Genomic DNA, 26,751 nt, shown 5'->3' on the forward strand with positions numbered 1-26,751 from the left:
ATGCGATTTCGTAAATTGCTTCTGTGTGTAACGAATGATGAGTTCGATTCTTAATTTGTTTGGAATGTTTTTTCATGTGACAGGTTAACTCCACTAAATCTACAAATATGAAGCATAATAAAAAAAATTGAACCCACAGTAGCACAAAAAATTCTCAGAGAAGAAACGTTGAATTTATTTCAATATGAAAACTCAACTAACAGATTTGATCAGATATATTCTGGTGTTTAATACCTATCATGTTTTATTTATATCGCACAGTTTTAAGCATAGAAAAAATTGCAAAAACTACTGATATCAAGTTTCCAAAGAAAACAGAAGGCAACAGTCAACAGCTAACAACCCATTTCACATTGCCAAGTGAAGCTTTAGGAGATATTAAAGGTAATTATTGGAGTTTAATAGATCTTGATGTAATTTTATTCTTACAAAAGGCTTAAGCCTAACATCAAAATAAGAAGCTTAATATAAAATAAATTTTTGATGATAAGTTAACTGTATATACTGGATTGTGTCATAAATATGACCGAGCTTGCATTACAATCAATCACTTCATCAATCGATCTTTTTAGGAGACGGTGTTGCGTTCACGGCTGTTAAGTATGATAACATTGGCTCCGAGTTCCTCTCTGGAAATGAAACGTACGTTTCATAATTTCAATAAACATTTATCAACCCTCAACAAAAAAAGATCTAATTCTGATCAAATATTTCAACCCCATGTATTGTTGGCATATCCATCAGTCTGTTTGTAACTAAAATATTAATGACTTGAACAGAACTGTGCTTACTATTTACATTTACTCTTTTAATACAGGAGTATTGGTTCAAGCGTGTTATCTCTTACCGTTGACGGATTGATTTCAACGAATCTTAAAGAAAACATCATACTTTCATTCCAAAGGAGAAATGTACGACCGTATTCATTATCTGTTTTGCAGAACTAGTAATTCTTGAAATCTTGTTTAAAAAACTGAAAAGAGAACTACATGTATTTTGTTAAACGTGTATATTTAAGTGCATATGTTGTTTTTCAAAAGGTTTCTAACATTACTAGTACTCCAAATTGTGTCTTCCTATCAGAAGACCGGAATAATTTAGTCAGGTTAGATTTTAAGACATAATTGCTCACAGAAATTCAAAAAATTTCGGCGGCGTTTTCATAAAAAAAACTGTGATCTTTTTACAATGGTATTTTTTCTCTTTTTTCTTCTTCTGTTTTTTTTTAACATAAACATTTATTTTTTAGTGTATGGAACACGTCCGGATGCTCCTTAAAAGACTTTACCGACACTCAGGTTACATGCACGTGCAACCATCTAACCAACTTTGCCATTCTGATGAGTCTGACCAAGACTCCCAGTGTAAATAATTTGACTAATATTATTCAATACAATATAATTGTGGTTTTTTATTTTATAGTTTTGCGTTCATTATGTTTAGTATTTTTTAGTTGGCGTGTTATGTATGTTTTCATTAAAAAAAATCAATTACATTAATTTCTAGAGCCATTCGCAAGCATTGACATTAATTACCTACATTGGATGCAGTTTTTCAGTCCTAGGAGCTTTGGCCACTATAGTCATTTATCTTTACTTTTGGAGGTATTTTTATTTTTTTCAAAATCATTTAAAACATAATGTGTTTTATATACAACTTAACGTGATAAAAAAGACCTCTAAAGTTAACTTACATTTGACAAGACTGGAGCTCAATAACCACATGAAAAATACATGTAAGTTTTTGAGCTTTTAATTATCGTTTAATTCAAATGTTAAGCCTTAGAATGCAGTATAATTTTCAATATTATTCCAATTTTTTATATGAATATTTTTATCCATTTTGGTTGAAATAGCCTAAAATGTTTCTAAATATTAAATTATTTAGTGTTGATTTGTTTTTAGGTACTTGAAGAATCGTCGGTCTGTACTTATTATCAATCTCTGTCTAGCGCTTTCCATTGCATATCTGTTGTTCCTAACAGTTTTGGATCAAACGAATGATACAGTAAATATTTTTTTAAAATGTTTGAGAAACAAATATTGTGTAAGAAAAAGCTTTGTAGTCTTTGTAAAATAACATATAATCGATTGTTATCCGACAATGATATGTTTCATTTAGATGAGAAAAATCAAGTCCTTGTTCACTTATCTAGGAATTTAAGGCTGCAAACACACACGTTTTCTGTTCGTATGTTTACTAAGTTTTATTCGTGACAACATTAGTAACTGAATGGTTAAAACTAAGTAAGTAAGTGAATAGACACTGTTCCTCATTTACACAAATGATAAAATATTAATGTTACAGGGTAATGTATAAATATGAGCCTAATATATACTGTATATTCATTATATTACGCGAGTACTTAATTCCGCGATCCCGCTGGTTTGTACCAAATCGCGAGAATATAAAATCGCGAACGTTGAACTTTTCTCCTTATTTCTTATAGTTTTCAACTCTCAGAAAAAAATGGCGAGATTTTAAAATCCGCTAAGGATGCTTCTCGCGATTTTACGCGGATATTAATTCCTCGCGTTTAATTAGGAATTTACAGTACATGTTATCAGTATGCTTCATCAGTGAATAGTCCTTGCAGTTTATAATTGGTGATACGTAGACTTGCCATTTCTAGGTGGGGTGCAGTGTTATTGCAGCTCTGCTGCAGTACTTTTTCCTCGCCATGTTTTGCATCATGTTAGCGCTTGGAATCGACCTGGCTATCGCTGTATTGGATGTTTTCAGTTCAAGATCTAGTTCCGGCCTCTTGCTACTTTTAGGCTGGGGTATCTTTCTTTTACATTGTTATTATAAATTTGACAAAGTATGCAATAAGCTTGACAATCTAAAGTTTGGATTGTGTATTATTTGAGATATGTTTTGGAAAATATATATTGTATAATATTTTCACAAATAGGCTTGCCTGCTGCGATTGTTGGAATAACCCTGCTGTCAACAAACGTAGGTGGTTATGGAGATGAAACATTGTGAGTAATTATATTATGTTCTGACATTTTCACTAAATTGTTAAAGCATAATGTATTAAAGAACACATCAACGAAATATTACGTTCTGACATTTTCACTAAATTCTTTAAGCATAATGTATTAAAGTACACATCAACGAATAATCTATCGTACTTTTTTTTCTGATTTGCAGTTGTTGGTTGAGAAATGATACACTTTTTGGATTTATTGGTCCAGCCTTGGCAATAATCTTGGTAAAATTATATTTGACACAATAAGGGATTTCATATTTTTTTTATATTATGCCATTACGCAATTTATAAAAAATGAAACAACATCAGTCAAACCAAAAAGAACAAAAAGAAAACACTACTTTCAAGCTGCTTTGTTTATTTACCAAATTGAAATTAGGTTTCCTGTGCAATCTATTGTATTTTAAAAAATTTAAAAAAACTTAATAGGATGCATTATTTAATATTAGTGACCTTTTTCGACCAAATCAACTGATTGTATTTTGTTGTCACTTTCAAATTCTATATTTTTTCTTCGCCAAAAATATTGAAAATTGAATTTTTTTTCCCAAAACTTAAAAAAGTTTTGGTCCCAATAAAATTTGACAAAAATATAAAATTCTATATACACAAAGCTAGGCAAATATTTGTGTAACTTCTGTTCAATACAGAATCAAAAAGTAAGAATCCGATATTAAATTCGCCTGAAAGAACACCGAGTTGCAAAATTACTGTATATAAAAGCAAGCTATTGATCAACAGTTTTGATGTCAGATAAACGTTCAAATTGAAAGGCTAGTAGTAAGTTATAAGAGTATACAAAACCGTGCTAATGTGAGAAGGTGTTTCTCATATATATATATATATATATATATATATATATATATATATATATATATATATATATATATATATATGGTGTTGTTTTTTTTGCTTTTATCCAAACCTGACACTGAGATTGGGTTGGTAGAGAATGGCTATCACCACAATTTATTTAGTTCCAGCGGGTTGTGGGCGGTTTAATATTATATAGAATTTATTTGAAAATGGGGGGTGGGGGGTGGGGCTTGGGTTTGGACTGTATGCAAATGAATTATACCTTAACACATGAACTTTTTTTTTTTACAGCTAGAAACAAATTCATAGACTAACTAGAGAAATCGGAGATTTTTCATGCATGTACTATGAGACCTTAGTATCTGAAAGTGTCTAGAGATAATATTGAGACATAACTGTTTTTGTGATAAGAATATTAAGTAGTGAAGGGGACATCTTTGAAGACGAAAAAAAATCAACGAAAGATAATCTCAATTTTCAGAAGCAATTAAAAAGTATCTTACTTGTCTCCTTGGTTTTCTTTGTAGTAGTAAAGCTATCTTGCAATATTTTTGTTTGGAAATTGTTGCATAGGTTAGAAATTTGGCCCATCATTCTTTTGTTAATAAAGAGCAATGTGCTCTTTTATTTTACATATGATATTTAAATACATATGTTAACTTTACATTTCAGGTTAATTTTATAATTCTTATCATCGTTATGAAAACGATGTTTTCTTCGTCGTTTATGCTGAAGAAAACTGTAAAAGAGAAAACGATGTGAGTATTCAAAAATTACCGTGTTTGTGAAAGTCGATATGTTTGATCTACAAAACAGATTTTTTATTATTTATAAATTAATTACATGTATACTAACCAAACAATCAAAGTTTAAGTTAAATAGTTGCAATCTATTTTAATGTGTCTTCCTCTGTTACACTACGAATCAATTTTATTACGAATCATCAATGACTATTTTCATATTTAATCGTACAACTACTGAACATATAAGTAACAATGGAATCATTATTAAAATATTATGTGATGGTCAGACGCGGTTGGAATGATCAAATCTATCATTAAGCCCTTTGGGACTTCTTGGATTTGACCCCCTCCCCCGACGTATTTAATCACCTCATAATATAAAAGAATTCGAGTTTAACTGAAATATGCATATGTTCAGCTCATATTGCGGTGTAGATAATATTTGTAAATGTAATGATTTTTTTGTTATTGAACTTTGATGATGTCACAAGTTTTTTTCTTTTCTTATTTCTTTTTTGAAATACCTTTGGAAGTTTTGCAATGAAAAATCTCATAAACATGATTTAAACACAGGATAACTACTGGCTAATGGTTTGTGATGGTATATGATTTATACTCAGCTCGTTGAATGATTTCCTTCACCACCATTGGTATAGAAAACACACAACTCGTTAGATAAAATTCATGTTCGATATTAAACATCTATAATATTTAACCTCAAGAGATATATTGGTTAATTTCAATTTCTATAGAAATGTGTCAACTTAAACAGTAATTTGTATTAATTAGGCTATTACCTGTATGTACGTTTATGTGTGAATGTGTTATATTGTGAAATGAAAAAAGTTAATTTAAAAAACCATATATCATCACAAACCATGAGAGATCCAATATTAATCTTAAGATCGTTAATTGTAAAACAATAATAACTTCATACACGTTATTTGTTTCGTTGCATTGTAATATGTGATGTTTATTTTCATTGTACAATGCACTATTTTTTTCTACATCACAGAAGCGGCTTACGAGGGATGTGTGCGTTACTACCCACGCTTGGATTAACGTGGGTTTTTGGAGTTTTGTCTCTTGGAGGAGCCGCCGTTGTATTTCAGTATTTATTTTCTATATTTAATTCTCTTCAGGTAAGTGAAAAAGGGATTTTTTTTATGTGAATGATATCTTAACTTTTGTAATACACACATAAATAAAAAATGTATAGTATAATATAATTTATTATTTGGAAAATTTACCGTAATTAAAAACTGTTCTTCAGACATAGGTTTTCAATTAAAATCCGAAACGCACCAGTTTCTATTTTCTCAGAATACCGAATACTTTTATTTGTCTAATTTAAAAAGTTGTTACAATATTTTAATGGTTAAGAGGCTCGGAGATTGTGGCCATTTTCCCACTCTTAATCTCCCTTAAAATAGGAGAGCTATATATGAGTATATAGCTGAATTATTAATTTTCAGAAGTATGTTAATTGTCTGTTTTCTTTATGAAATGAGAGTGTTTAAGGTAAAGACATCATATCTAAAAAATAAGAAAGATATGATGGTTAGAATACTGTGGATTCGTTAAAATTCGTGGGGGCCAATTTTGGTGGATGCTTAAATTTTACAGGTTTGTGTGGACGTAATTTCGTGTACTTTCGTATACATACATGAGAAATATGACTTTATAGCCCTAATTTATTAATTCATGGTTGATGTTAATTTGTGGATGAGAGGTACCCACGAATTCCACGAAAATTGAGCCACCACGAAATCTAATGATTCCACAGTATTGGCCACTACTCCTCATTAAGTGAAATAAACAAAATGGTGGTCAAAATTGTGATTTTCATAAACTAGATGTATAATATTTTAATAAATAATGTTTCACAGAAAATGATGAGTAAATAGTTCTTATTTCTTTATTAATGTCCTACATGTGCATGTAATATGTGAAAATCATTTTTGGCGAAATATATTCACTAGCTACCTTGCAACTTTATTGAAGATCATTTTGTTGAATCATAATTATGGATAAAAAAGTTGAACTTAAATATTTATTTCTTCAAAAGTTTAAGGACATTGGTTCTTCACACTTTCACTTTATTTTTTATGAAAGGTAAAAGTTAACTATGCTTTCAGCTATGTTCTTTTTTTACAGGGCCTATTTATATTTATTTTCCATGTCCTACTAAATACCCAGGTACATGTTTATTTACATTGTATTTGATTCATATGATGAAACTAAAAAAAGTGTTTTTATTATTAAAGATTGAAACATATCTTACATGTAAATATAGTAAAAGCTATCAGAAAATAATGATAGTATGAATCATAAGAGGTTTTGGTGGTTATGATATTGATAACTCACGCTCCGATAATAAAACAGTTGTCATTAAACCAAATAGTGGTGCAACGTTATTAAATATTTGTACTTCATTAGACTTAATTTTTGTGCAGTCAATGGGTTCCAATTACCAAGAAAAACTATTATCCAACAAATTACAAAACGCATTCTTTTGTAATTGTGCATAGTTTAATTCACGAAAGCCCCCCCCCCCCCCCCCCTTTTTTGAAGTAATTCATTTCACAAACATTGTGCAATCATCAATTAATTTGGTTCCAAGGTGTAATCCTATTCTTAAATGACCTTATTTCTCTATTTAAAACCTATCAATGACAAGTATTTTTAACCATCGACATCTTTACGAGACGTAGTATTTATTACAAAGACTTTGTCAGCAAAAATGTTTTAGGTGTTCCTTGCATTACTTTAGACCGATTAACAATGGCATGATTGGATATTGTAATTAAACAAACATGATTCAAAATCTCAAATTACAAGTTCTTTTATGAATTTACAGTAATTAATGAATATTGTCATATGTTATCATATTGCATATTACAATTAAAATAAAATATGCAAGTGTCGACATGTTCTAAACATACATTTATTAATAGGTTCGACAAGCAGTATCAAGGAAAGTGAAGAAATATGAATCAAGGACTTTATCAACAAAAACATCAAAAAGCAAATTTGTAAGTTTACATTTTTTTATACATTTAAAAAGTTACGTAAGGTATTTTATTCAGTTGCGAATCTATTCGTGAAATACGATTTGCGCTGGTTTCATTTTACACCCCCTAGTCAAAAGACAAAATAAAAAATGGCATCACTTTGCATCACACGTCGACATTTTTGTCTATTTTTGTAAATTTCTGTAGCTGAGCTTATTAAGATGTTGTACGTTGTTACTTTCTGATTAGCTTTAATATCATGAATTACATCAGTCATCTGTCAATATTTTTCAAAGAAAATACCCCCCTCCCCTTACCGAAACTTTGTAAATGTAATATTTACATAAATGTATGAATTATTTATAAATGATTAACTCATGATTATTTTCTTTTATTTTTTATCTATGAATGTTTAGGTATCAAAATCAAGTTCAAAGGAAATGCAAAGTTTTGAGGAATCAAACGGTAAAGTATTTTCCCCATTTTTCAGCAGATCTCCATCGCTTTATTGTTTAATTTACATTATAATATTTTGTACACTAACAATAACTTATCTTCTTTTAAAAACAGAGGGTTTTAGAAATGAATCAACAGGATTTGCGATACCAAGAATAGATTCATCGGTATGTTGCAAACTGTTACAGTCAAAGTTGTTTTTGTGATAGTTTTAACAGCTGTGTGTGTATTTTACAAAATCATTTATTTTTCACAGGATGTTGGACAACATGGACCTTTCAAGTCAAGTTGATGAAGTCTTGCGTGAAACGTGAACTCTTAAATATTTTTACGGAGCCAACCAATCATATTACTTAATTATGTTTATCGAATAATTCGAGTAAAACAATGGACTTGATAAAGAATTCTATAAAACAGAATTTAAAAAAAAACCCGGTAAAAAACAAGTTTTTTTAATGATTGTTTTAAAATGAATACCAGAAAAAAAAGAGATTTAATAATGATTGTGTGTGTTGTGTTGATTTCAATATTATGATACTGTATAACTGTTATTTACAATTGTTATTTATCAGAATAAAAGAAAAAAATGTATATCTTCTTCCAAATGATCAATGCTAGAATCTTGAGGTGTTTAATCAGGTAAAATATATCTGTAAACATTGCATAATATTTTTATCACAGGTCTTGTGAATCAATTTGATAAATCACTGATACCGTTTTATTTACTGAGAGGGTCTGGTCCTGTGTTATCTTACCGGGTCATGATACCATGTTTTGGCATATATAGGAATATGTCACATTTAGCAACAAATTTATGAGGTGTGCAATAGAGTTTTCATTTATTCAAATATATACAAAATGGGTGTAATGAAAATGTCAATATATGAGTTTATACGTTAAAGTATATTACATGATACATGTTTTTGCAATTTGATACAACGCCATTTTAAGATGTAACATACATTAAAATATCTCTGCATTTTCCCATGAAGTAGGATGTTTTTTTATTTTAAACATTTTGGCAATTACATATAAATGCTCAAGCAAGGAATTGCATTCTCAAATGCAAAGTTCTCAACCTATTTAAAAAAAATGCATTTCTTTAAATAAAACATTTATAACTGTAAATACACCTATTTGAAATAAAACTAAAATAAAAATCCAAAAGCATACAAAACAAATATTGACAGAGCGACTCTGATGCATTTTGTAAAACTAATTAAGATACTTAAACAAATTGCAGGAGGTACGGTTAAATAGATAAGAATGATAACAGCGTTTACTTTGATAATTCAAGTTTGCTGACATAGATAACAAGATAACGGATTTTTTAAATTTCTTCGTAAGGCTTTGTTAAAAGAGAACAGTTCTCTGCAATTTGCTTAATATTAATATATTGCTATTAGGTTATGAGATAAGAGAAAAAGAAACCCCCAAAAAGCAACAAAACAATGTCTCGCTCCATAGTTTGGATATTGGGGATAATCGTAATAACAGGTAAGAAAAGCAAACACTACACATTACACGGTGCAACTTTGTGGTGTGTAAAAAAAAGTTAGAGGATCACAACTAAAAGAATACCTACCTGAATCCAAAAAAAAAAATGTTTGTTGGATTTTTAAAAAGTACACATTGCTTCTTGTACATTTACGTTTGCTACTTTTTTTCAGGACCTTTTTTTTAGTATCAAGTTTAGTAGGTTGGGTTGTTTCCCCTCTACTTTACATTAAAATCGTTTTTGAAAAAAAAAAATTATTGGTGTTGTGCATTGTGTAAAGTATGTTCTGAAATACAATCCCGGTAATTGATAAAAAAAAGTCAGAATTTCTGATACATTAAATTTTGCATTACATAATATTTAATAAATATTACCTCAGAGAATTACAGCATAGATGAAAAGATCAAATAGAATACATACTTCTTTATTCACGGTAGGGGTAAACTGTTTACATACACTCCTTTTATACATAAACCTTCACCCGACATTTGAAAGTCATTAAACAATTCGGACACAAAGTGTGTAATAATTTAAAGGATAAACATGTCGGTTTACCCTTTTTATTCTAAACTTATGATATGTTTCTAGTCTGAATCCTCTTTACCTTTCATAATATTGCATGGACCTCAAAGTCCACGCAGCAAATATAAAAGCGATGTAAAACCGGATGTAATGGAGAAAATTGCACAGGATTATGGGTAGATCAGAGAATCAAGCTAGCACACGACAAGTTTATATTTATTTGAATGGGGACCGGGACTCCATGTCATGCGCACATGTTAAAGTTTTAAAGCGCTGAGATTATAAAAATATCAGTTAACAATATAGAAACAAATGGTCATGAATACCTTTAACTATATTTGTTATCTTTACTAATATATCATGTTAGGAGTAAGATCCATTAGATTCTAAGGGAGAACAGTAATACCTTGAAAACGGAATAAAAAGAATACATTTAGAAGTAAAAGGATGTTCACGACTTAATTGCTTTTACATGTTATCATGACACTTTTGCATTGGACTTCTTGAGAAGAATGTCCACTAATCGGTCTGATTATCAAACAGTTGCTATCGCACAGATAACTGTTCATCATAATTTATAAACTAAATGAAACGAATTTTTTTTTCATGGCATTCAGACACTAATTCAGGTATTATTAATTGTCCTGTGACGTGAATTTAGTTAAATGTGTTCAGCCTGACTTGATTACAAGTAATCTTAATTTGTGTAACATGTATTTATTATTTTCTAATTGTTTTAATCATTAATTTTTCCCGTCCCCTCCTCTCGAAAGGTCTTGGCGATCCACTAAGCCACTTGATATTTTAACGGGTTTTATAGGATCAACATGATTATTTCATACGCATATGGTCTAATGTTCATTGCTTATACTCGGTCATTAATCAGATAAATCTTCGCTGCAATTGGGTCTTAAAATATATTAAGTTAACGAAACAAATAAGATGTGTCAATTATATTCAAATTTATTCAAAGAGTTTTCAAAATCATGGTAGAATTTTAATAGTTTAACGTTTTTTTCGTGATTATCTTTACATCGCAAATATACAATACGCAGAAATTGTATCTGGTATTGTTTGCTGTAACACATTTTTAATCGCAAAAATGACTAACGCAAATAGATAATATAAATGGTTTTTCATATTTTCGCTTATAACAAGCGAAATTATCCGGATACACAGTACATTACGTGATCTCATCCCTTTGTATTACTGATTATTCAAACTATTCCCAAGTCTTAGCCATATTCATTTTTAATATCTATTTGCTTAATATGCACTGTCCTTTTATTCTATCCAAAAAATTTTTTTTGGGAACTTTGAAACGCACTGAATATCGGCATGGTGTTGATTTATACTAAAATTAATTCCTTAAACATGTGAAACTGTTTGAAATATAAATAGGAGTACGATGGCTAAGTTTGTCTATTGAATACAGTATAAAAAAATGCAATTGTATCGGTATAGGTACACACACTTTTGTTTTTTAAATTAATTAGCGAATCCAAGCAAAGCAACAAGTACGACAACAAAAAACATGACGTATGCGACGTCCATTATAGCGTCTGGTCCCTCTTCGACATCATTAACATCAAAAATAACCTCCAGTGACCAACCCGATAAATCAACAAGCGGAGAAGCTACCAGTAGTACAAGTGAATCATCAACAACAGTGTCACCAGCTAATGTAACCAGTGTAATACCATTTACAGGGACACAGACAACTGTATTTACTGGGTCAACATCAACAGTATCAATCGATGTTACAACAAGTGAACAAATATCATCAACAGAGACGAACACAAATCAGATCGTTGAATCATCATCAACAGCAGAAACTAGTGATATACCAGGTGAACAACTATCATCAACTGATACAAAAGAAAACCAAAGCTCTGAGCCATCATCAATAGTAGCAACAGGTATTACAACAAGTGCGCAACTATCATCAACAGAGACGAGCGAAAATCAAACCTCTGAATCCTCATCAAAAGTAGCATCCAACGTTACAACAAGTGAACAACTATCATCAACAGAGACGAGCGAAAATCAAACCTCTGAATCCTCATCAACAGTAGCATCCAACGTTACAACAAGTGAACAACTATCATCAACAGAGACGAGCGAAAATCAAACCTCTGAATCCTTGTCAACAGTAGCATCCAACGTTACAACAAGTGAACAACTATCATCAACAGAGACGAGCGAAAATCAAACCTCTGAATTCTCACCAACAGTAGCATCCAACGTTACAACAAGTGAACAACTATCATCAACAGAGACGAACCAAACTCATACCTCTGAATTCTCATCAACAGTAGCATCCAACGTTACAACAAGTGAACAACTATCATCAACAGAGACGAACCAAACTCAAACCAGTGAAATATCGCCAACGGTAGCAAACGGTTTTCAAACTGGTCCATCTGCATCTTTAGGAATGTACAATGCAACAATTTCATCAGTGACACCAAATAATACAGGTGGTGTACTGAAACCAACAACAAACAATAGTTATTTAACAAAATCGCCAAATTTATCAATGACAACAGATAATACAATATTGGCATCATCACCAACAACAGACATCAATTATTCAACAAAAACACAAGTTTTATCTGTATCGCAAAGCATTGCATCCACTGTACCATTTCAAACATCTACGATAGCATTGCCAATAAAAGGTTTGTGGTTTATTGGCAACTCATAAGATTTTGAAAATTTAAACACTATTTATAACAGTAAATACATACACAATTATGGCAATTTTATTTACCAATCTAGATATAAATATTTCCGTTTCAATACAATCCTCGCCATTCATTGTGGGCCAGAATAGTGGAGTTATGTCATGCAGTTTTCAGGGAAATTCAACGAGCAACAACCAAACCATTACATGGAGTAAAAATGGTGTGACATTATATGATTCAGCGGTTGTCACAATAAATACTTCATGCAACCGCGAATTACATTGCGAATCTAATCTGACTCTTCATGAAGTTAACTTTCTATCAAAGGGTAAGTTTTTTTTATCTAAACGATGCTTAATGTTTGCCCGTTATGAATATTAGTTGAAAAACATTTTTCTAGATTTTCATGATTGATTCAATCCATAAATTAAATAATTATCTATATATGTGAGCATTGATTATATCGAGAAAATAGTAATTGAGGAACTAACATATAGGTAAAGAGATTTTTTTTTTACAATAAAGCTAAACAAGTCATACCTTTAATCTTTTATTAGATCTTGTTAATATATTGACCATTTATGCTCCGTATAATTGATAAAACGAAAGAATATCGTCTGTAATTATAGCAACCTTGCAGTATTTTAACTATAATCTCTATTATATTTCACAACAATATTTACGTATGATTAATACTGTCAGGTGAATTTATTACACTATTATTTCTCTCAGATGTAGCCATTATGTATTATGCATTTGCATTATTTACCTTTACGAACATTATTTGTGCTTTTAAACATGATCATCTTGTTCACACAAATTGAAATCTTACCTATTATACACTACAATATGATAAAGCGATGCAAATAAAAACAAATTGAACTTTCTAGGAGAATATAAATGTGATGTACAGATAACGGCCCCAGGAGTAAATTACCATGTACACGCAGCGACTAATGTTACTGTTAAACAAAAACCTGTTCTTGTGATCGAACCCATTTGTTCTTCTGTGAAGGAAGGGTCAAATGTCAGTTTTCATTGTAAAGTAGCAAATATAAAAGATGCATATCTTAAAAACGACACAGTTATTAAAATGTGTTTTGGAAACAAGACGCTACGAGGCTGCCATTTGAACTCTACATATGATTCAACTTGCAACCTTGTCGTTAAGTCAAACATGACAATAAAATGCGGATTAAGCAACTGCTCAAATAATTCCATCACGTCTACCATAACCGCAGTGAGCAAAGGTTAGTCCTATCTATCTATCTATCTATCTATCTATCTATCTATCTATCTATCTATCTGTCTGTCTGTCTGTCTGTCTGTCTGTCTGTCTGTCTGTCTGTCTATCTATCTATCTATCTATCTATCTATCTATCTATCTATCTATCTATCTATCTATCTATCTATCTGAGTGTCTGTCTGTCGATTTAATTAATCTTTTATCAATCTAATTAATTTTCATTTCTTCCTTTTTATGCAATTAATCTTTAAATACAGGTGACAAACTTTGTGAACCTGACAATCAATGGCCTTCAACACAACAAGGACAAGAAGCTAGAATCCCCTGTCCGGAGGGATACTCAGGTAGTGAAGATATTTCATTTTTAAATTTAAAAAAAAATGAAATGAATTAAAAAATACATTTGGATTGTAAATTTAAATTTTGTGAAAAACAATATATAGATGTGTTGAGTTGTTTCTTTTAATTGCTTAAAATAAAGAGATTTTCAAAAATAACATTACATCATCATCATCATCATCATCATCAATTCATTAGTAATAATATTTTTCTAAAATAATATTGGTTCTTTATTTATTTGTAATAAAATGTATACTTAGTCAAAATTGGATCGATCAGCACTTTTACATGTCGGATTTTCTGTAATTTAAGGTGAAGTTACTAGAAAGTGTCTATCAAATGGAAAATGGGATACAACAGACACTTCGGAAAGCTGTACACAAAATAAATTAAAGGAGATTGAAAACGTAAGATGTTGATTACATTCTAATTGACACGTTTAACTCATTCTGTATTCCATTTGCGAATTATATATAGTATGTTAGCTGAAAAAATGCATACTTTTAAATGGTGGCATATTACTTATCCCTATTTTCAAGGCTTATTGTGCCAATAAAATGATTCCAATGGTTTATGGTGTTCCGATGTGGCCACTTCGAACTTCGCACTTTCGCCTTTATGGCAAAGATGCGAGAGTGCGAAGTTGAGAAGGCGAAAGAATGAAAGTGCGAGGATGCGACGGTGAAGCGCGAAGGTGAATGTGCGAAGGTATGAAAACGGAAGATCGATACCTGTGCATGGTGTTTCGCCTTCGCAACTTTGCACCTTCGCACTTTTGTCTTCGCCTTTTTTATTGCCTTCAGCAAGTTTCGGTTGATTACATAAAATTAGATGCAGGCACCGTACACGCTTAAGGTTTGCCGATTTATCTTAGATATCATTGCTACGATTGCGCTAGTCTATCGCGCTTACTATCAATGTTGAACAATACTTAACCGTGTAATGTGACATACATATTTTATCATTAAATATACTCCACCTAAAATATAATGTCCGCCATAATGTGTACAAGTGCACTTCTAGACTCCCGTCACTTACCCTCTGTCTGTGATGCTAATTTATTGCGACATTCCTTGCTCATGCATGGATCTAGAGGGGAAAGGAGGACCCCCCCCCCTCGGAAAATTCTTTAGTTTACAACGATAAAATGGGGAAATGCAGTCCAGACTCTATCCCCACTGGAAAATGTAGCATCAATTATTTCATATTGTAAAATAACCAAAAAATATGCTTCGCCCCCAACCCCCAAATACAATTATCCCTTAGACCCCCCCACCCCCCACCCCCCCCCCAAACCACCCATGAAAAAATTATTGGTCTGCGCAGGCTGTTGAAAATGAATTCTCGAAAGTTAGTCCTCTGTCTCAGATGTCATTTTATGCAACTAAACCTATCCTCAAACGATAGAGGGCTCCACAAACATAAATTGGCAAACGCGAAAGCGCGAAAGTGCGAAGGCGAAGAAGCGATAGTAGTATCGATCCTTCGCCTTCGCAACTAGCATTTTCACCGTCGCATCTTCGCGCTTTTGCGTCTTTGCACTTTCGCCGTTGAAATTAATGATGTTGCCTCTTGCTTGTATAATCTCAGACATTGCAAGTAAATTTACAAAAATGACAACTAGCTTCTCTGAAGAATTTGGTTGTTAAATAATATGATGCATCTGAATTTTATCATCTTGCATGTCGACATCACTTTCTTGATGTTGACACAATGTGAGGGCAGAATTCATCATACTGTGGTTTAACGGCAAATACATGAGAGAGAGAGAGAGAGAGAGAGAGAGAGAGAGAGAGAGAGAGAGAGAGAGAGAGAGAGAGAGAGAGGGAGTCGAATTTGAGGGGTTCTTGAAAATAATTGCATATCTGCATTATACCTCAATTACATTTATGTGTTAATCACTCTAGATGTGCCAGTGAACTAGGGGGCGGATGTATGTTCATTCTAATTAAGAGCCGTAAAATCAAAGGTCATGAGATTGGGCCAGGGGATGATGAGCGGGGTGTCTGACCGCCTTCTTAAATATGCCTCTTCTTCTTTATAAATTAAAAAAAAAAACTTAAAAATTTGTTTACATGTTTCTGTTCTTAACGATTTACCGAAAGGTATACTTTCTTTAGATTTAAAGTTACCGATTCATTTGAGCTCCAAAATGTTTCAATTTTTGGACGAAAAGCTTAATGCTCTCCCACTTAACATTTACTTGTTTTAAAAGATGGTTGGAAAAACATGCTTATGTCTCTTTATTTTGTTTGAATTGTTAAAAAAAAAAATATGTGTACCTGCTAACAGTTTTTAAAACAAATATTAAAAAATTAAAAAAAGTATTTAAGGGAGCACTAACAAAACAAAAAACTTTAAGGGTCTTCCGCACACCTGGGAAAAGTTCTGCCTACAAGCCAATTCTAAATAACTAGCATGTATTCGACTTGAAAATGACAAAAAAAAAATAACTTTTGGGGAATATATCAACTTTTCAAATTTTACCGCTGTTCATGAAAATATGAATTAATGCAGTATTTGAACTTAGGAGCTGCGGGTTGGTAAACCGAATCAACACCCACTGCGCCACAGAGATAGACACCAATTTTTTGCTGTATTAACTGTTTCACAATGCGCTAAAATCGACATGTTGTGGCGTATTGTCATAAAAAGTAAAAGTAATGGGGTGTCGAGGATCCTTTACAAGTCTAGCCTCTTTTCCGAGAGTTTATATTTGAAATGGTTACTATCATAAGTTTTAAAAAGCCAATTTGATATAGTAACATGTACTTCTCGCACCATATCGAAACCTTTGCCATACTAAGCAGATAATTTGTACAAGTTAATTTTCAGTTTTGAAACTTAACATATTATCTCCTGAGGAGATGTCAACCATCATAATAAACTGTATTTGGAAATAAACAATCCATGATGCCTTTTAAACGCCAGGTTCTTCAAAATGCAGAAATATTAACAGCAGATAACGTGGAGTCATCCTTATCCACTATATCAAGCATACTAGTAGTTAACAACTCTACCTCTTCTTCAAATGAGAAGAAACTTGCAGACAATGACATAAAACAAAGTGTAGACCTTATATCTACCATATCTAAGAAAAACGTCATGATTTGCGATGGTATATGAATTTTATCCAATTTTTTAAAAAACCACACAACTCTTTGGATAAAAATCATATACCATCACAAATCATGAGATATCCATTATATATACCAGGTTCTCAGCAAACCTGGAAAATTAACAGCAGATATCGTGGAGTCATCCTTATCCACTATATCAAGCATACTAGTAGTGAACGACTCTACCTCTTCTTCAAATGAGAACAAACTTGCAGACAATGACATAAAACAAAGTGTAGACCTTATATCTACCATATCTACAAAAGTCAGCTTCACAGATCAGGAGGCTGCCAACAAGACAACACAGGTGTGATTTTAATTATTAATTTTTTAATAAATAAGTGATTTATATAATTGGCAAACATATGCTCTTAAATTATTGTTTTTAAATTAATATATTTTTTCTTTCTGATACAAAATAAGATTTTCATGGGAATTGTGAGTGACATACTGGGCCCAGGAAAAAATAATGTGGCATCGAGAGATACTAATGCAGATAAGAAAGAGAAAGAGAAAGAGGTATATATCTTCGAACTTTACGCGTAATAATATGAGAGAAACACTATAGTTTATAACACCTCTTGCGTAAAGCTTAATTTGGATCAATTCAACTGTTCTTTAATTTAACCTTTGATATCATGGCTTATTGTTTACAGGTAACAAGCAAAATCTTAGCATCTGTGAATAGTTTTGCGAAATCTGTGACGAGTGCTTTGAAAGTCAACCAAAAAGTCACGGTGAAAAAGACGAACATGTGTAAGTTGATTTAATTTTATACACGTTAAAACTTTTATCTCATTTAGAGCTTAGTTTGAATATTTGATAAAACTGTGTACAGCACAGGAGCGTGGGATTAGAACCCCATCCACAATAAACCCCCAGCGTAGTTTGGACTCGTAGGGGGATGGGGGGGGGGTGGTAGTATCTTAAAACATTCTAAATAGAAATTTCTTTAAAGTAACATGCAAGAACATAATAAACCCTCTTCGAAAATGAAACGAAAATGATTTTTGTTATAGTTAAAAGTCCATATTTTTCATTCATGTTTTAATCATGCTTAAATCATATGTGTTTTCTGTTTCAACCCTTTTCTACAATGGCTATTTTCATTTCAAAAGAATACCCTTTGGTAATGTTCAAACTCAGCGAGTTGAATATAGATTTTGAATTCAAGCAACTAAGAAAATTTTCTTTAGCATAAACGTTTTAATATTTTTGAACATCATTTTTAACTTTTACTGGTTGTTCTTGTGTGATTTGTCAGCGAGTTTGTTGCTTGTAAAAAAAGTTAATTACGTTAATTAGAGTTATTGGACTTTGAATTTAACGTAGCAACTGTAATAGTTCAAGAGGAGTTCCGAAATAAAATGCACGGACAATCGAAGCTTTGTTGACTATTTACCATGCGCAAATATAATTAAGCTTCACGTCAGTTTGTCACTTTACATGTATATTCAATGTTCATCGATTTTTGATTATAACAATCTATTCCGCGAGGCAATATCATGTTTTCTATCTGTTTAACTTTCTATTTGTATTTTTCTAATAAAATGTAATTTGCTGTATATAATTCGTTTTTTTCTTTACTGCGTCCTTACATTTGTATAGTGCTGAGTATAGAGAAGATTGACAAATATACTGATATTAAGTTTCCCAAGGAAACAGAAGATAGCAGTGAACAGACGACCCACTTCGTGCTACCACAAGCAGCTTTTAAACATATGACAGGTATTCCTCACATTAAAACATATACATGTGTATTCCATTAATTGAAAAAGAAAATTATTTTTTACATATCAAAACATTATAATTTTGTCACAGGTTGTTGCCATGGAGAGTTTATTTGATAGATTAAATGGTGTAAAAATCAATTTTAAATAAGGTCAATCAACAAATCAATAAATCAATACTTTCCAGGGACTGAAGTTGCTTTCACAGCTGTTAAATATAAAGATATTGGCTCCGAATTCATCTCTAAAAATAACACGTAAGTTTATAAGTACACCATTCATGTAGCATAAGTATGCTTTAAGGTCATATTTAGATTAAAACCTTTCGGAATGTCAACTACTAGTGTTTCTAATATGATCTTCTTTTCATTAATGTTTCATCACATGTATATTTATGTCTGCTTATCTTTCCAAGTACAACGAAAAAAAGAACAGAATTTCTCTAAAAAGGAAAAAAAATTCTATACGTCATTTCTGGTTTTTTTTTTTTTTTTTTTTTTTTTTTTGTTTCTTCATATGTTAATAAGAAAACAAATGTTGACTGTGTTTGTGGGTAAAACATGAACTATATCAGCCCCCTTCGAATCAAGATATTAAATATTTCGTCCCTTGGCGCTAAAACGATCAAAGTTGCCACCAACCCGGGTCAATATTTGTATAATATGATATTGGTGTTATACAGGGAGGTCGGATCCAGTGTTTTGTCCCTTACTGTCAATGGGCTGGACTCACAGTGTCTACATGGAAATATCACACTTTCGTTTCAAAGGAAAAATGTAATTTAACTATTTTATTACCCTTTTTCAACAAATCTAGTAGTCCATATTGAATTGTCTGGTAATCCTACTGTATACATATAACACATTACTGGTTTTTTCAAGGTTACCGGAAATTCGACAGAGTGTGTATTTTTGTGGGAAAATAATAGTGATACACACAGGTAACGGTTTTCGATATACATTTTATAAATTAAAATATAAATGTACAAAAACAATGTTCATGCACATTTGTGATATAAAATTAACTTATAGTTATGTGTATAGAATAGATAACCCAGCAATTGAAATCCTATGAAAAATACTCTAACAAAAAGGGAATAAAAATATTATATTTGATAATGTCTAAGGAGATACTGCTAATATGTCCTTTTTAAATTATTCAATAGCGTTTGGAATACGTCAGGATGTTCTTTAGAGAACTCTACAGATTCCCAGGTTAAGTGTTCATGCAACCATCTAACCAACTTCGCCATTTTGATGAGTTATACTGAAGAGGTACATACAATTTTGAAAATTCTCCAGGACATTTGAGTTGATTTGAATAACTATGTTAGAGATGTGTACATGCGAGCCATTTTATAAAAAGAACAAGGTTTATGAATTCCATTCTTAAAAAACGGGGGGGGGGGGAGGAGGTTATTATCTGTTCGCAGTTTGTCTCTTTTTTGACGAGAAACTGTCGACAAATGGAACAACTAATTGCAGCAGAATGAAAGATTTGTTATTTACTTAAACTAACAACATACATATTTATATTGCAGGTATCAAAGGAAGACATCAAACGACTAAAAATAATATCTGTCTTCGGATGCAGCCTCTCTATAATTGGGGCTTTTGTAACAATCGTCTTGTACATTTACTTTTGGAGGTAATGCAGGTTGTTTAATAGTTTTAATATGCAACTACAGTTGTATAGTTTGTATCCCTTTCGTATGTGTCTGGATTATTATATATAATGGGTTAGATATTTAAAAAAGTGGGAAGAGACTAGTGGCATTACATGTATATTCTGATTGATCAATTAATATAAGTTCTGTTTTAAATTGTTCAAAATATTTCATGTGAGGACAAAACTAACTTTTTTTTCAGATACATAAAATCTCGTCGTTCTACGTTGGTCATTAATCTATGTTCTGCTCTGTGTATTGCATATCTTTTGTTCCTAACTGCTGTAGAACATTCGGAAAACAAGGTACTTATTTACTCCACTCTATCTTGAAATCTCTATACATTGAATGTTTAACTTGTCTCTTTTTGTGATCTCTTTATTTAGAAGAGGAAACATCATTAGTTTGAGGTGTTTCTCTTTTTGGAGAATCACATTATTTTTGTTTCTATTTTTAGACAGGTTGTATAATAATTGCTGCTCTTTTGCACTACTTCTTCCTGGCTATGTTCACTACAATGCTCTGCCTAGGCATCGATCTTGCAATTGCAGTTTTTGATGTTTTCAGCTCAAGGTCAAGGTCTGCTATTTTCCTTCTGGTTAGTTGGGGTAAGTAGTGGTTCAGAATTTTAAACAAAACTGGCTAATTTTGTTACAAGACAGTCAAATATTAGTTCAAAGATTAAAAAAAAAATCTTATCAAAACTGCAATAATACATTTTGTAAGCAAAATGAATTGTTAATTAAAACAAAACACCCTTAAATTTTCCTTATTAACGTTTAATTTTTTTTTTTAAATTATAGGTTTACCGGCAGTCATTGTTGCTATTACTTTGGGAGGATCTCAGTTGGAGGGATATGGTGATGAAACATAGTAAGCCATATCGAAATTCAATATAAGGTCAAGCTCTACATATATAATCCCATATGCCGGTATTAAAATGGGGAGAAGTTTAACATTTATATTTATGAGTATATATTGTATTAAAAGCAATTTGTTGCATGTTCCTTGCATATTCTTGTATACATATAAAAAAATTAACTTTTTGTTTTCTACTGTTAAATTCTTAACCGAAATATAATATTTGGCATTTGTTTATTTTCTAAAGCTGTTGGCTACGACACACCACTTTGTTTGGGTTCATCGTCCCGGTTCTTTGTATAGTTTTGGTAAGTTTTTGGTAAGCTTTTTAAAAACTTTTGACAAGAAGTCATCGTCGCTTCTTATATGGATTGAAAAACGTTTGGTAATATATTACACTTTTAAATATTATTGGATAAGAAGGAAATATTTTTAGCAATGCCCTTCTTATCTCCACTTTCAAAATAAAGTTCACCATCCTCGTTCACAAAATATCCCTTTCACAAAATATGATTACTATACTTTGATTTTTACTACATGTACTACAGGATAATTAATTTTTTTTTCAAAAATGTACATCCCATGAATTATCGTGATCTTTGATATTCTTTCTAGGTGAATTTAATTATTGTCATCTTCGTCATGCGCAGAATATATACGTCTTCTTTTATGATGAAAAAATCTCTGAAAGAAAAAACATTGTGAGTATAAATATATATATATATATATATATATATATATATATATATATATATATATATATATATATATATATATATACATATACATATATATATATATATATATATATATATATATATAATTTCCAGATTTTGGAATTACATATATTCTATATCCATTTTTCTTAGAAAAATGTCATGAACATTACTATTAGATATGGAGGAAAATTTGGTTTATATGTTTCATGTTTATATTTTACTTAACAGGAGTGGACTGAAGGGAGTATGTGGGCTGCTGCCAATATTAGGCCTTACCTGGGTTTTTGGAATATTTTCCGTGAATCAGGATCTAATAATTTTCCAGTATTTGTTTGCAGTTTTCAATTCCCTTCAGGTAAATTATTAGGCAGATAATATATTATTTTGTCAATTAAGTACCACATGATTGTAATAACTATGCATTAGTTTTCAATATATAATGATAATTGTAACTTGTTTTTGTTATTTGCATATTGATATCAGAATTATGATAAACATACAAAACAGTGTGTCTAAAATAAAAGCCCCCCTCCTCCCCCCCCCCAAAAAAAAAAACAAGTGACCATAATGCCAAAGGTAAACGGAAGTGTTTAGTGTCCCGTATTTTTTCGTCATGTTAAAAAAGACAAATCCATGTATGGTTATTTTTCTATCTACAGGGTCTCTTCATCTTTCTGTTTTACGTTGCCTTGAATCCACAGGTAAAATCATTTCTATCTATTTCTAGAAAAACCATAAAAATAGAAATTAAGTGCTTCTGACAAATTAAGATTAAAATACATTGTACAAATTGTTTACAAAAAAAAACACCATAATGCAGTGAAACTCGTGTCGAGCAGAATCTCATATAAAGGGAAATTTTGTGAAGTGTCTAGTCTTGGTTATTCGGTTATAAGGAATATACGGATTTTGAGAACTGATTTTTAGCCCCGGAAAGGTGACAAATAACAAAATTGACTTCTTTTACGGTGCATTCTTTTATAGTTTTAAAACATAGCAATGACAATTGACAAAATCTGTTGAATGATTCCCCCTTATAATCCCTATATTCACCATTCTATCATATATCTTTTAGAGGAAGTATTTAAATTTATGCCTCAATAAGCAAACAATGATGGTACTATTGAAGGAAACATGTATATATAAAGAATTCGTTGTGCTTATCATTACGAGTTCATTAAACGGATATATTCCGAATTTGGGATATAGCAAGCAATTCAACTGGTCATGGTCCCTAGGACATCGCTCGAACCGAGTGTATTAATTAATGTGATATTCCTCTAGATAACTTGATTTATAATTATTTATATATCATTTTATATATCATTTTTTTTGTGACAGATCACTGCATATTTATATTCAAGACAGGAACTTTGTATCTTGTCATTTATATATTGGAGTATGCATTTAAAAACTCTATGCACTGTAAACTATTTTATACATTTTATGGAAATGAAACATGAAATTCTAAACATTGCTACTTTGAATTACTGAATTACAAAGATAAATTCAGAATTTTCTGATAATTGTTAAGTACATGGCATTACTTGTTTGTAGATGCGAGAAGCAGTTGCGAGAAAGATTAAAATATACGATTCAAAATCATCAATTTCAAAGACCTCAAAGACAACAAAATTTGTAAGAAAAGACATTTAGTTGAAATCTAAAATGAAATAAGTATTTTTGAAATACATGTTATTTTTTCAATATTACTTAATTGTGAATTGAAAAAAATCATAAATGAAAAAATAATAAAGCTCCACTTCATTGCAATTTCTAAAGGTATCGACTTCTTATTCAGAAGAGGAACAAAACTTTGAAGAGCGTGAAGGTACAGTTAATGGAACAAGACAATTACAATTGTACTTAAGAAACTACTTATAATTGTCTGCTCTGTTCAAAGTGTCAATTTCAAACTAAAGAACAATCTGACTTATTTGTACAAGGTAAAATGATTTAAACATTTATTGTTATGGCGGTATTCAAACCAATGTTTATTGAATCAATCCATCCACTGACCTGATTAACAACTCTTCGCAGACAGCTTAGTTTCGCTCTACTATAACTGACAAATTTTCGGGTAACAAAATATGAAAAATATAAATTATATGCAACAAGTTTTCATTAGAATATTTTGATGTCTGAACTGATACAATTCATGGCCATTTACGTCAGGTTGATAACATTAATACATGTATGTTGAAACAGCACAATACTCATTTACTTCTGTATAGATGGCACAGCGGCATCAAATATGTTCATCATTCCGCGCTGTAGTGTACAAGTGAGTATAAATGATTAGTGATATATTTCATTAATTTTTATCAATAATACATATAAGAGTATTCGGTATTAAATTTCATATGCAATGTAGAAGTTGAATACACACTTTTATAAAAGACAATATTATTTTAATGTTCAGTATATTAAGTATTTGCTTGAACACGCAATGACAATATACGTCCTATTCTATTTATATCATTGTAGAACAAACTGTTCAATAAGAGACAGTAAACATCTAGATTGCCGTACTCCGTTATGCTACAGCACAGCTGTTCAATAAAGGATCCATGAGGAAAGGATTTGTGATATGATTAACTAGCATAATACTAATCCTGTCAGATGTAATAAGATAATCATTTCGGGTTTTTTTTTTACTTATTTCGTACTGTATTTGTAGCATTGATAAGAAACGCAAGGGAGTAAATAAATTTCTCTCATTTGTTTGCAATGTTTATTCCAATTGAAAACTCAATTTTAAAAAAAAAATGTTTTAATTATGCGTATTTTGTGTATCACTTTTTTTATTACTGTATATTTAAATCTTGTAATTATAATCTTTGACCCAAATGCATAATAATTTTATCTGATGTCAATTTAGATATTTTATAACAAATCAATATGTAATAAGTAATTTATTACAAGACAAAATTAAGACCTAATGATTGTCCTATTCGCTGTTTGGAATCTTAAGTGTTTTAATTTTTTGTGTCTCTATATTTCGGTAATTAAATTGAAAAGCTGATCGTTTATATTATTCATATTCAGTTTCGTATGATTGAAATACGATTTCTTTACTGTTGTATATTTGTAAATATTTTTATTGTAAAGTTATGTATTAATATATTTGGCCGTTTCTTCTCTTCAAAATTTTTTGTTACAAAAATTAAACTACTGGTGTGATAAGCAGTTTTATATTTTTGCAGTTTTCGTAATTGAACCTCATATCTAATATGATTTGTTATAAATTATTGTGGTTTATAAAACAATTTTCAAAATATACAAGTTTTTTCTGATATTTTTCCACCATTTTTTAAAAAGGACAGTTTTCTTGTACTTGGGTGTGCGTCTTAAGCTACACAAATGAGTAAGTATGTATAAAGTTATTAAAAATTAGTAAATATTTTCGCCAATTTCTGACTGCTAAGTAAAAAATATTTGCACGTAATGAGAAAATGTAAATTTAAAGGTTAAAAAAGCAAATATTGTATTTCTGCTAGTTAAACGTAACGAAGTTCCTAAGCATTGTAACCTCCTGAGAGCCAAGTCAAATACAACGATTAGCAACCTGTAATGTTAACATGTATTCTATTTTATTAGACTTTTTAAACAAGCGGTCAGGGGCCATATCGCTCATCTGAGCAACAATCGCTATAACTCTGATCAAATCGGTTATGGTATCAAAATCAAAATTTCTTAAAAATGAAGCACAGCAGACCTTGTTGATCCTGTGCAAAAGTTGAAAAAATCTGCCGTTTTAATTACCATTCCCTTTGTGGTCACACTCTTCTCCAGGGATTCATGCATATGGTTTGATCAAACTTTCATCGCTACAGCCGGTGTTTTCACACAAGTTTCAGCTTTTTTGGCTGAACGCTTTTTCCAGAAGATTTTCTCTATATCGTCTTATGTAAAAATTTGACCCCCCCCCCCCCTTCCCATTGTGGCCCAACCATTCCTCATGAATCATAATTTGAACAAACTTGAATCTACTCGACCGGATGATGCTTCAACACAGACTTAAGTTTTTGTGAAGTAGATTTGTCAAGATTTTCTTGACATATTCTTATGTAAAACAGACTTTACCCCCCCCCCCACCCCGTTGTGGCCCCACCCTACCCTTGGGGATAATGAATTGAACAAACGTTTATCTACATTTACCCGAGGTTGCTTCTACCCAAGCTTTTCTGGCAAAATGGTTTTTGAGAAAAAGATTTTTTAACATTTTCTCAAAACTTTCTTATGATCCCCCCATTGTGGCCCAACCATTTGAGCAAATTGAATCTACATTACCTAAAAATGCATCCTAGGAACGAATTCGAATTTTAATGATAATCTTT

General features: G+C 31.1%; 3 protein-coding genes across 3 annotated transcripts in view; all 3 read left to right on the forward strand.

Moving 5' to 3' along the window:
* LOC128185451 (fibrillin-2-like) overlaps positions 1 to 8,609 on the forward strand; it is a 62,792-nt gene extending 54,183 nt beyond the window's left edge. The window contains 17 exon segments of the mRNA XM_052855044.1: positions 262 to 384; positions 573 to 642; positions 818 to 911; positions 1,041 to 1,105; positions 1,250 to 1,364; positions 1,507 to 1,604; positions 1,905 to 2,007; positions 2,633 to 2,783; positions 2,915 to 2,984; positions 3,157 to 3,217; positions 4,484 to 4,569; positions 5,570 to 5,696; positions 6,712 to 6,753; positions 7,512 to 7,589; positions 7,985 to 8,033; positions 8,139 to 8,191; positions 8,281 to 8,609. Coding sequence (XP_052711004.1) covers positions 262 to 384; positions 573 to 642; positions 818 to 911; positions 1,041 to 1,105; positions 1,250 to 1,364; positions 1,507 to 1,604; positions 1,905 to 2,007; positions 2,633 to 2,783; positions 2,915 to 2,984; positions 3,157 to 3,217; positions 4,484 to 4,569; positions 5,570 to 5,696; positions 6,712 to 6,753; positions 7,512 to 7,589; positions 7,985 to 8,033; positions 8,139 to 8,191; positions 8,281 to 8,316 — 1,421 coding nt within the window. The 3' untranslated portion in view covers positions 8,317 to 8,609.
* A 773-nt stretch (positions 8,610 to 9,382) lies between these two features.
* Positions 9,383 to 13,120, forward strand: LOC128183587 (uncharacterized). Its single transcript, XM_052852669.1, has 3 exons — positions 9,383 to 9,521; positions 11,541 to 12,725; positions 12,826 to 13,120. The coding sequence occupies exons 1-3, from the start codon at positions 9,476 to 9,478 to the stop codon at positions 13,110 to 13,112; spliced, it is 1,518 nt and encodes a 505-aa protein (XP_052708629.1). The 5' UTR covers positions 9,383 to 9,475; the 3' UTR covers positions 13,113 to 13,120.
* A 570-nt stretch (positions 13,121 to 13,690) lies between these two features.
* Positions 13,691 to 26,323, forward strand: LOC128183586 (adhesion G protein-coupled receptor L3-like). Its single transcript, XM_052852668.1, has 23 exons — positions 13,691 to 13,981; positions 14,235 to 14,321; positions 14,629 to 14,723; positions 17,533 to 17,742; positions 17,859 to 17,954; positions 18,092 to 18,191; positions 19,044 to 19,163; positions 19,353 to 19,422; positions 19,848 to 19,941; positions 20,047 to 20,105; positions 20,331 to 20,439; positions 20,706 to 20,812; positions 21,034 to 21,136; positions 21,289 to 21,439; positions 21,635 to 21,704; positions 21,940 to 22,000; positions 22,308 to 22,393; positions 22,640 to 22,766; positions 23,071 to 23,112; positions 23,969 to 24,049; positions 24,194 to 24,242; positions 24,646 to 24,695; positions 24,899 to 26,323. The coding sequence occupies exons 1-23, from the start codon at positions 13,825 to 13,827 to the stop codon at positions 24,923 to 24,925; spliced, it is 2,151 nt and encodes a 716-aa protein (XP_052708628.1). The 5' UTR covers positions 13,691 to 13,824; the 3' UTR covers positions 24,926 to 26,323.
* Positions 26,324 to 26,751: the final 428 nt, after the last annotated feature.

The sequence above is a fragment of the Crassostrea angulata genome, chromosome 5, assembly GCF_025612915.1.
Source record: "Crassostrea angulata isolate pt1a10 chromosome 5, ASM2561291v2, whole genome shotgun sequence".
Classification (NCBI taxonomy): domain Eukaryota; kingdom Metazoa; phylum Mollusca; class Bivalvia; order Ostreida; family Ostreidae; genus Magallana; species Magallana angulata.

Excerpts from the sequence above, each read along its gene's own strand:
- LOC128183587 (XM_052852669.1), top strand. The coding sequence starts at position 9,476 with ATGTCTCGCTCCATAGTTTGGATATTGGGGATAATCGTAATAACAG. Across the intron at positions 9,522-11,540 it reads GGGGATAATCGTAATAACAG|CGAATCCAAGCAAAGCAACA; the intron begins GTAAGAAAAGCA and ends TAAATTAATTAG. Across the intron at positions 12,726-12,825 it reads GATAGCATTGCCAATAAAAG|ATATAAATATTTCCGTTTCA; the intron begins GTTTGTGGTTTA and ends TTACCAATCTAG.
- LOC128183586 (XM_052852668.1), top strand. The coding sequence starts at position 13,825 with ATGTGTTTTGGAAACAAGACGCTACGAGGCTGCCATTTGAACTCTACA. Across the intron at positions 22,394-22,639 it reads TCTCTGAAAGAAAAAACATT|GAGTGGACTGAAGGGAGTAT; the intron begins GTGAGTATAAAT and ends TTTACTTAACAG. Across the intron at positions 23,113-23,968 it reads ACGTTGCCTTGAATCCACAG|ATGCGAGAAGCAGTTGCGAG; the intron begins GTAAAATCATTT and ends ACTTGTTTGTAG.